At 30.2% G+C, this 11308-nt stretch overlaps 1 protein-coding gene and 1 long non-coding RNA gene across 4 annotated transcripts; one reads left to right on the top strand and one right to left on the bottom strand.

Moving 5' to 3' along the window:
• Positions 1-2162: 2162 nt before the first annotated feature.
• On the top strand, positions 2163-5941 carry LOC128388335 (uncharacterized). 3 transcript variants are annotated; one of them, XR_008325268.1, is made up of 6 exons: positions 2163-2559; positions 2740-3300; positions 3385-3579; positions 3725-3827; positions 4284-4559; positions 4849-5941. It is a non-coding gene; the product is annotated as an uncharacterized LOC128388335 (long non-coding RNA). The 3 variants fall into 3 exon arrangements; XR_008325266.1 differs by lacking the exon at positions 4849-5941 and having other exon boundaries at positions 2165-2559; positions 4284-4572; XR_008325267.1 differs by lacking the exon at positions 4849-5941 and having other exon boundaries at positions 2166-2559; positions 2740-3242; positions 4284-4572.
• A 3398-nt stretch (positions 5942-9339) lies between these two features.
• LOC128388353 (gem-associated protein 2-like) lies at positions 9340-11197 on the bottom strand. The gene is made up of 2 exons (XM_053347740.1): positions 10956-11197; positions 9340-10867 (listed from the first exon to the last, which is right to left on the bottom strand). Exons 1-2 carry the CDS (start codon positions 11081-11083, stop codon positions 9946-9948), a joined length of 1050 nt encoding a protein of 349 aa, XP_053203715.1. The 5' UTR covers positions 11084-11197; the 3' UTR covers positions 9340-9945.
• Between the last annotated feature and the right edge of the window lie 111 nt (positions 11198-11308).

Raw genomic sequence — 11308 nt, 5'->3', positions numbered from 1 at the left:
TATTCAACTGACCAATAAAATATTGTGACAAGTAAAATGTTTGAGAGATTAAACTTTTTCTACAGTTTCTCTTTCTCCCTTCAAAGTTAATAGAGTGAGTTGATGATAATTTTGCTAAAAAGTGTCAATTGTTGAGAAAGAAAACAACAATTGCAAAAGAGAATAGAAAACAAATTAATCTTTTTGGGAGAATCAATTGTGTGGGATAATATTAGTTATCCTTTTGTTGATTGTTACATAATCATCATCACCGTCGTTGTCGTCATCGTCGTCGTCTTGTTTTTCATTTCTTCATCTGATTCCAATTTCATGGTGAATTAGATTTCAATTGTTAAATTGAATTCGCTGACCACTCTCATGGTCAATAGTAAATCTATTATGTTAAATGTTCAATTGAAATGCGAATTTGTTTATTTGCTTCTCCAAGGAAACAACCATGTTAACAGTTGGTCAGAGAATCTTTTATGGAGAAACTGTTTGATGACAAGATGAGATTCCAAGTTGAGTAATTGATCTAGAAGATGAATTGTAATGATAAATGGAAAACAATATTGTATTAACATGAATGAATAATTTTAACATTTTAAAATATTCAAAGGCTCTAATTTTAAATGCTTAGTTTTCATCCTTATCCAATAAAAAAAATGATTGTGATAAATGAATTGAAGGTGGATTAAAGTTGTTGCTCCTTTTTTTTTAAAAAAAAAAGAAACAGAAACATCATCAGGTTGATAATCGATTATCAATTTAAATAGAAAGAGCTTAAAATGGGATAAAGGTCAACTGGAAAAATAGGTAACATGGTAATAGATCAAAAAAGACAATTAAATGTTTTCTCTTTTGTCATATTTTATCCATTGTTTTCAAATGTTCCTATTGCCTCTTCATCACCCACTTTTAATGGTTTTCCAGTTTGAAAAGTTTCTCCATCTTCCTGTCGCTGCTTCTCATCTTGTGAGGTGTTTTTCTACAGTCAGTCCAAAAAGCTACTCTCTCTCTCTCTTGGGATTTTTGTCTTGTTTTCCTTTCTTGAAATAACTGTAAAAAAGAAAAACATAGGGAAGTAGAATTTAAGTTCTTTATCATCTTCTTGTCACTGGGATGGATATCAACAGAAGAGGAAGATAACAAGGGAAGAAGATTCTTCGAGTCTCTATCATTTTTTTTTTGAGAAGAGAAAAAAAATATCGAACTCTAAAATTGATGATGTTAAAAATGTATGAAGGGGAGAAAATGAGGGTTACGGTGTATCTTTCACTTACACTCCACATGAGACCAAAAAGCATCTCTAAAAAATGGAAGAGAGAATAAAATTAAATGTATCGAAAGATGCAACTGACAAAAAGGACACTTATTCATGGAAAAAGAGTTACCTTGATAAATAGATAGAAAAATGCTGAGACTTTAAATACGCAAGGAAAAAAGAGAATTTATCAAAAACAAATACTGAGAAAAAGGAATCACCAAGCAGAAACTGTTATCCCTTAAAACGAGACTAAAAACATTCCAAAAGCGGAATCGAAATCCAAAAGAGTCTTATCATCTTAATTTACGAACTTTTAATTTAAATGAATAAATTTTTCGAAATGATAACAATTTAATAAAAAAGTTCTTAAACATAACTGTTGCCATCTATTGACTTTTGAAAGAAAATATAAAATAAAATTCTATAAAAATAAAAGTCAATCAAGAACAAAGTTGAAGTGAAAAACTTTTTTACTATTAACTGTATTAATAATATCTTTCAGCTAATACAATTTCAGATGAATTAGACAAGGGAAATGTCACTTTGCTCGTAGTTTTTGATTATCCGATTGATTGTAACTCTTTTATTAATAAATTGTATTCTCACATAAATCAACAATCGGAACACAAATATGAATCAATAATAGCACAGTGGTCAACTCAAGTTGTTGCTGATGAACTTTGGTGAGTTTACAAAAAAAAACAACATGAAAAGGTCGAGAAAATCAAGAGATTTAAACTCAATCACAAAAACACAGAAATAAACATGTAGACATTACATTATCTAAGATAGATGGTCATCTCCAATGTAAGGTAATCTAATCAGTTACCAACAAATTAAGTGAAACAACTTTTAGAATCAAAATGATTAACTTTTTTAGTTAACCGTTAATCTTAATTCAACGTCCGAGGGATTTTCTTGTCTAATTTGAATTAATCTTCACAAATCTACTCAAATTGTAACGTTTTAAATCAACATTGACAAACAACTTGATCAGGTTAACTTTCAAATTTAAAAGCTAACTTATGATTATATTAATCCAAATGAACTTAATTATATTGATCGATAGTAATCAATGTAAAGATTGACGATTAGTGATCATGTTGATCTTAAGCTTCTTTTTAATTGATTATTTTCAATCTCCTTTTCAACAACTAAGATCATTAAGACCACTGAATAATTATCTCAACAATTTAAACCCTTCTTTTTATAACTCATGGAAATTGAATTGTAATTGATTATCTTGGTGAACTTTTTTTTCTCTCCATCTTTCCATTACCAATACGAAGGCAAAGAGAAGAGGAAAAATAATGGTAAGTGATAAAATCAATTTAACAACAATTAACATATCAATTTAATTCTCATTTACAACTCATCAACATCTTCCTGCTTCTAATCTACTGTTAATGTTACATTTATGTAATCACAACCATTAATTTGATGTATTTGTGAATTAACCATTAACCCTTTTTTTTGTATTTCGCCTTTGACAGGTTATTATGTGTTTGCCCTTCTCTTGGGACAAGACCAATAATAATAAATGGAGTTACCTTTAGATTTGCTTGTTACCTTTATGTGAATCGAGGTGATAATTTGAGGAGGAAACCATTGATTTAATTAGATGTGTTGTCAAGTTAATTTACTTACAATCCTTTACATGATGATGATGCTGATCGTCTTTGAATGTGTCCTGAATTTTTAAAAAGCTTCATAACCCTAAACCCTTTTGTTATTGTCCCATTGTTATGGTTTAACTTTCTACTTATCTTTTTTCATGGTAAATCTAAATTTTATTAACTACAATGGACACACACACATACACATCACAAACGGACAAAAAGGATGAGGATGAAATAAAATTGGACAATAAACAAATTCACCTCCTCCTACTGCTGATACACTCTCATCATCATCATCATTGACAATTCACCAGTGACAGTTACAATAATTACCATCGGATTAAAGAGGAGAGAGAGAGAGAGAGAGGATGAAGATGGTGATAAGCTAAATAATTTGTGTCCATAATATTTTATTGTTATGATATCATTAATATAGTTAAGCTTTTACTCTATCACCTCGATCCAATTTCTAGTGTATAAGTTTTAATTTGTATTCTTTTTATTTCATCTTCTCTTCAGGTTGACTGAATAAATATATTCTATGAAATTTTATTGGTAATCATTATCATCATCATGATGAGATAATCAAATGGACACACGGCGGTGGAATCTATGGTGATTTAAGTTTTCCTCATCTTGGTCATCATCGATTTAATATCATTAACTTGTAATCAAATCAATTTCGATCAAATCTGATTTAAGCTTATGCTGAGAGTAAGGAGCTCGAAAATCTCTCCATCAACTACTTTTATCGTTTTAATCCCAATGAACTTTATTCCAATAGTTATTATCTCGTAAAATGAGATGAGTATTATGTCGTTTACTGTGATATTTGATATTTTTTTCTTTCTTTTTTCAGATTCTTCGTGTATAATCATTCGCTAATCATGATCATCATTGATTTCGAATAATATTCTATTTGGTCTACCAATATAATGATGGATGATTCCAAATAATAACATGTATGAACTTTTTTCAACTTCTCTCAATACAATTTCCTTCCAACTCTTTCCTGTTCTCACTCATTTGAATTTCTTATGATCCTTTGTTTATCTCTCATTATTTTTCCATTGAAAGTGATGCTTAAATCTTATTAACATGGAAATTAGATTGTATTCTGTTAGAAAAAAAGAAAATTCTTAATAATCATCAGTTCTCTCAACTCCTATTACCTACCCTTCGCCTTCTCCCAGTACTTTATTGTCTTCTACTCTCTCTCTCTCTCTCTCTCTCTCTCTCTCTCTTTGCTCTCTCAATTGTTCCAGGAGATTATCATTTCAGCTCTATTATGATTATTGCTTTTTTTCCGCTTCCTTTTTCTTTCTTCAATATTTTGTTTCTTCCTTTACACATAAATATATTTCTTTACTGTTCTAATAATCAAATATATTCTCAATGTCTTTTTTATTCTCATACAGTCTAAATACTATTCTGAATATTGTTGATCTCTATTTGCCCATAAAAGATGAGGATTCTCACCCACTTATCATAATCATCATCATATCTACTCCTCTTATGGTCATAAACCTTTATTTTTTTAGTACTATGATGACCTCGTCAAATCAACATTAAACAATAATGTTATCTTCACATGAAACGATAATCCCTTTATGTGAAACTGGAATCAGAATCCATTGAAAGGAGACACAAACAACAATCTAATTCCGAGAAATTTTCATTAAATTGCCTCAATGGTAATGATTATTACATTCTTATTCATGATGTATCTTCATTACATCAAAATGATGCTCATTAAGACCAAGAATAAGTATCATTTATCAGCTGTGTTGAAAAAAAGTTTCACCAATGTCATCATGATTATCTCAATGCTCTTCATTGTAACTAACATGCGATAACAGTTTATATTTGATCACTTAAAACACTTTACTCACCTTTCCTAACAATTTAATCACTCAATCAACACTCACCAATTTTAATCAATGTTAATTAATGTACTGATTTTGTTTGCTCTTTTTTTATCAGTTCCAATTATTTAATAGCTTTCAATATTTACTCTTGACTTTTTCCCCTCTCGAACTGAGTATTCATGGTAATCTAATTAATGAGTGAATTTAATTAACGAGGCAAGAGAAGCAAAAAAAAACAACAGCAATCAAGGATTAAACAAACAGTTAACTGCCTTTATCAATCTACAAATTATGTGTCGCTTCATTAACTGTACACTTAAACTCATTCAATTAGTAAATCAACTCATATCTTGATAGATTAATCATCTTGTTTATCTCTCTATCGGACTTATTACTCTCCATATTCATTGATGGATCATTTTTCACTGTAACTCCATCTTCATTAACTTGCATCATTTCCGTTTCCTTTTGATTTTAATGGTTGTAAAAAGAGAACGATATTCTTATGGAGTCTAATTAAGTCAATTAGTTCCCTGGAACCTGTTGGATGGTTCATTGAAATAGTTACATTGATCCAATTTAACTTATCATCATCATCATGGGTAATCAACTGTAATCGAGAAAAAAAAACCTTTTTGTTTGATTAACTATCGGAATTGTGAAAGCATCATCATGATAACATGGTGACACACCCTGAACTCAATCACCGAGATCACTTGGAAAATATTACAAGAATTCATTTTGATGTAACAATAACAAGTTGAAGAAAAAATGAAGCGAAAATTTCAGGGTCATAGTAATGAGATTAGTGATAAATGTACGAAATGAACAATAAAAAACACTTCGAAATTGTTACCGTTGAAACCACCAAGGGATTTCAATGTTTCTTTTTTCCAGTTAAACTGAAAATAATTTCACTTTTTTGTTCACTTTTAACCAAAACCTTTTCATCATTTCCTTTTCCTCTTAATCATTTTTCCCTTCCCATTTTTCACTAAATCATCCCTCCCATTTCATGTCCTCTCATCAAATGTATCTTTTAAATTGACCAACAGTTGAAATTGTTACAATTGACAAAAGTGCATTAAAAACATTTGACATTTATTTGATTCCATGAAAATCAAGGCGATCACTTTTAAACTCAATCAACTGATCAAAGTCAATCATCAGCTTGATACACTCGCAAAGATTGTCACGATTAATCAATTGGAATCAAAGATCCAAGATTCATTGTTGATTAAAATCGTCATTTCAATAATCAAATCATAACTTTAAACAACTAACTTCCATTAAAACAACTCAATCGCAACTCTCAAAAGCAAAAGTTCAGTGATCAGAGTTTTCTTAAATCCTTTTCATGATGAATGTCACCAATTGAATAAAAGTTCACTTTCTTCTGAACATTTCAAAAACTTTCTCAGCAAATTTATTCCTTGACGATTTAACTGCTCGTGAAAATAAACCTTCAGTTCTGGAGGTTGATCATCATCTTAATCTGATAATCAAATTGTTATCGTTAATATAAGTATGATTGCTCCGTTTATTGTCATCGATATTTTTGCATATATAAAGAATTGGTGTTAAACCCTTTCAACAATTATCTTAATCATCATTTTGATTCATTCGCTTTAAGGTAATAATCATTTTATTTCTTCTCTTTCGTAGTTATTACTCTTGATTAACATAATCATCGCGATATCATTTTCATCCTCCAGTCCTCATCATAACCATTAAGTGAAACAAGAGAACAAGAAAAGGAAAAGAGAATAAAAAAATTTTCTATCGAGAAAAAGAGGATTATGATGATATGTAGACTTTTAATCGTATTCGAAGCCTTTGGAATTGTTATCAGCTGATTTAATCTACTTCGATTGGAAAAGAAACTGGTTGTTAATCTCATCCCTTTGACACTTTTCATTCTAAATAAATGGTGTCATTTAACACCAACATGTATCATCTTCTTTTCTTTTTTCTATTTCTCAGTTTGCTCCATGTTTGTTGTCGATTGGAATACGAATGGAAATGAGTAAATAGATGTTATCAAATCATTAGAATCATCAATTTGAATCATTTTTCATTTTCTGCAAAGTTTGAATTGCCGCAAATTCAATTGTAATGATAACAATCAATTGGAATAAAAAAAAGAGAAAGGATTAACAAGGTAAACTTGTTTTTCTCTTTGGGATTTGATACAATCATTAATCTCCATCAAACTTGTCCTCTCCTTTGTATTAATATTACCTCGTAAGATTGTTCATCATAAATTCAAACATTTAATTTGGAGAAATTTAATCATTTCAATAATAAACATGATACATTGCGATCAGCTCATTAATCAGACTGATCATTAGTTTCACTTATATTGATTTGCTTTTCGATATCCAACCAGTTCCATGATATAATTTAAATATTTTTTTTGTCAACAAATAATAAATCGTTGGCTAATTATTTTAAACAAGACCAAGATGATCACTCGGATTATATTTTCCGTTTGCTGGTTACTTGAGATGCAAAAGTTTTGAGTTTGGCCTGAGTATGAAGTAGACCTGAAAAGCTTTGGAGGTCATTAAATACTTCACACTCAATGAATTTAATAGATCCTGAGGTTTTGAAGACAATGAAATGGATAAATGACAATTAAATTAGATTAGTCGAGTGCTGATTAGTTATTAATGGATAATTGATTTTTCTTTTTTATTCAATTTTAGCGATTCAATCAGAATCTAATTTTTACTTTGTTCTGTAAAAGGGAAGCTTAGATTCGTTCGTACGATTTTCGTAGTAAAGAAGTACGACTATTTAAAGACGACTAATAGAATAGTCCAGCTCGTGGTCTACAATTTGAATTAATTATCGAAAATGTTCAAGTCCGAAAAAGGTCATTTCGAAAACATGATCTCATGAATTGAAAAAAAATGATTTATTATATATGAAATTTAATAAATAATAAAAATTAACCGTTCGAATTGAATGAATTTTTTTTATAAATATACAGATAAATATTCATAATTTTTTGGTAGTTAACTAATCGCTTGTTTTCAGAGAAATTAACTAACTTATTCAATCGTGTTATAGTTCATTATTTACCCTTTTTACTTAAAGTTTTAGTTGATTGTAGTTTACTGAGAAAAGGCCGAAGTGGACAGAAAATGTCCTGTATCTCTAATAATCTGATTCACCTTCATTATCATCTCCAAATTTATTATCGATTCTCAAGTGATTTGATAGGTAGTCTGATGAACGCGTGTCGATGTTGATTATTAACTCATAGGAAATATTAAACTACAATGAAATCTGATCAACTATCGAACAATAATAACAACAAACATGTAAAAGGATTAGTTGATTGTCCATTGATGTTTGATGATCAACGGTTTGGTTTGGGTTAATCCAGTTTATGGTCAATTTAATGTTTTTTATCCTTTTGTTTACTCGCAACTTGGTTCACTAATATTGAAAATCATAATGATGATGATGATGATCATCATCATAATCATCATTAAACTAGGTCATTATCGATAAGAATAGACCATTGGTCAGTCTATAGTTTTCGAGTGCAATTAGTGGACATTTAAAGCTGAGAAGGAGTAAAATGGGAGGAGAAAAGGGAAAAATGTTCTAACCTTTGTTGACCACCTTCGTCGAAAACAACAAACCTTTAGAACCCTTTGCTTTCCTATTGTGAGACACACGCATCTTCCTCGTCCTCTTCCTCATCCTCATTCATCCTCATCTTCATCCTCATCATTATCATCATATTAACTGTTTGTTTCAATGAACTGACCCATTCCCATGAAGTTTTTCATGAAATAAACAAAATAACATTGGCACACTTACCACATTCATTATTATGTATGAAAAGTTGTTGTTATTTTGATTGTTATTTTGGGTAATCAATGAAGTTAATCATCAACAATCAACAAAAGATATTACATCAAATCTCACAATAATGTTAAGGGTCAAGTATTTGTTAATCTATTTAGCGATCAATATTAATGAATGATTAAGTCAAAGTTACGATTAAAATGACCAATAATCATTGAACCATTTTCATTACATTGTATTTATTATTATTACTCAACTAATATAATCAAATCAGTAAAGGATTAACTAATCTCAATGACTCTCTAATTTTACAATGAGAGGATTAACTTTAACCATCAAATCCAAGCAATTAACATCAGTGACTTTTAATTCAATTATTACTTGATCTACACTTAAACCACTAATCAATATCACTCTAGTCAAATGTAGCAATTGAAAATAAATGATTTAACTAATTGTTTCCATAATTATACTTTTACAACATCATTAAGATAATACAATTGACTCAGTTGAAAAAATTAACAATTAATTGTGGCAAAAATTAAATGATAAAAAAACTTAATAACATCTTTTAAATTGTTTACATTGACTCTTATATTGTTGTTACACTAATTGTTTGGTGTAAAGATCAATTAACTAACATATCATTAACATTTATTGTCAAGTTTTGTCCCACAAATTGTGTGACAATTAAGTGAACAGTTAATAACAGGTTAGACAAAGATATATACAATTTAACTAATGACTTTAAAGGATAATTAGTGAATTAATTGGAAACGTGTTAATTGTTGACAATTTTTTATTAAAATATTACAAACGTTGATCTTATTATTTCATTAATGATTCTTGGCATGGAAATACAATTAATTGTTTACGGTTATCGAGTTGATTATTTAGTATAAATTGTACATGAAAGGTAAGAAAGTTTTAATTGTCAATTTATAATTGGATTTCTAGTTCCAATTGACTTTGAGATTGGCATTGAAATGAATTTTGTTAACAATCAATTTTTATTGGGAGAAAGATAATCAATAAATTATCACATTTTGATTATCATGGAATTGGAGATTCCTTGTAATCAGTTGATTCCAACTGTAACTTAATTTTGAGATTATTAAATTGGTGGTTAAGTAAATTGGGCTTGGATTGTGAGTGATGAGTGTGATTAAGGTTTATAATCAGATGGGATTAGTCATGATGATTAAAATCTTAAATCTCCATGAGTTTTATTTTCTTTGGTATAAATGGAATGTGATAATTAATCATGGCAATTCTGAGGATTCGGACAAAGAAATTGATCCTTTAGGAGATGGAAATTGGTTTAGAATTTGTTTGTTGTTTTCTCTTAGTGGTCAGTTTGATTATCAAGATTTATGGATGATGGAAATCAATTGGAATCTTCAACTGTGGTCACTGAGGAAACTTTGGTTGGTGAATATTCCTCATTCAGTTTTCTCATTTTCTCCTGAATTTCTGCAATTTGTTTATTCAAAGTCTCAACATCTTGTACTGGAATATTTTGATTAATATCTTCACCTTTAGGCTCATTTGGAGTGACCACTGAACTTGAAGCAGATGAAGTTGAAGGTGAACTCAATTCTTTAGGTAAATAATCATCACAAATATCAAGTTGACCGAAAAACTGTCCAATTATACAGATGATCAAATTTAACGACGTAATGAGAGATTTATTTTCAATATTTTTATGCTTCGACCGAATGCTACTACAGGTACGCGATAGATCACGTAAAACGGCCACCACATCACCGACAACAGGTAGTTCTAAACAGGCAAGTAGTGAATAAGTCCAAACGGCCGCTTGATGGCACCAACCCAATTGCTTAACCCAACTTGTTATCAACTCGATGAAATCAATTATTGCTCCTTGTGGGAACTGGACGATAACTGATAAAAGTGGACCTTTACCGCCTTTGGTACTGTAAACGATTCCTTTCACTTCGGAAATTGGTTCGTCTGAAACTGTCTCATCTGTTTCACCGAGAATAATCTTCTTCCATGCTGCCGTATTACGGACATGAGGGACTTTGTGAATATCGCTATCACACAAGGGATTACTGGACAAGCTTCGAGCCTCGTTCACTTTATCTCGAACTCGTTTAAAATTTCTCAACGTGTCATCGGCCCAGGCCAAAGTTGGACAGATTTCTTTGTCCGCTTTGATAAAACGTTCCAGGAGAAACTGATGAACACTTTTGGCTCGAGGTGTTGGAAGTTGTTTACATTGTTTATTTTTACCTTTACGTTTGGGCGTTCGAACGATAAAATCGGGTAATTTTTTAGCTTCCAATCTTTATAATTAAAAAAGAAAGAGAGAAAAACAAATCACAATTTGAATCAAGTTAATCAAATGGAGAAAAATTTGAAACTATTACTCACTTTACTCTGAGTAAATATTGGGCGCCGGTTGTTGGAGGAGCGGCGGGATCACAGGTACTTGTTTCGGCCACCGGCAGAACGGAAGCTTGGGCAAGATCATCAATGTCAAAGTCATTTGCATCCTTCATGATTGTTTAAGAAAATGAGACAACAATCAATGTACAGTTAAAGTTGAATCAATGGAAAACCTTAAATGATTTAACTCTAATCAGAAGCACATGTAAACATTAACGGTTATTCAAATGGAAAGATTATCTGTAAATAGCTTATTCTCACTATTTTAACAGAAAATTATGTCACAATTAATTTTTTTAAAATTGCGATCACATTTTGTTGAGAAAAACAAATTTATA

Source organism: Panonychus citri, unplaced genomic scaffold (assembly GCF_014898815.1).
Source record: "Panonychus citri isolate SS breed McGregor unplaced genomic scaffold, ASM1489881v1 Contig00097, whole genome shotgun sequence".
Classification (NCBI taxonomy): Eukaryota; Metazoa; Arthropoda; class Arachnida; order Trombidiformes; family Tetranychidae; genus Panonychus; species Panonychus citri.
Note: the sequence above shows the minus strand (reverse complement) of the source record. Positions and strands in the feature narration are given on the sequence as shown.

Coding starts and splice junctions, on each gene's coding strand:
- LOC128388353 (XM_053347740.1), bottom strand. CDS start 11,083: ATGAAGGATGCAAATGACTTTGACATTGATGATCTTGCCCAAGCTTCC. Junction 10,868..10,955: donor CAATATTTACTCAGAGTAAA/GTGAGTAATAGT, acceptor TTAATTATAAAG/ATTGGAAGCTAAAAAATTAC.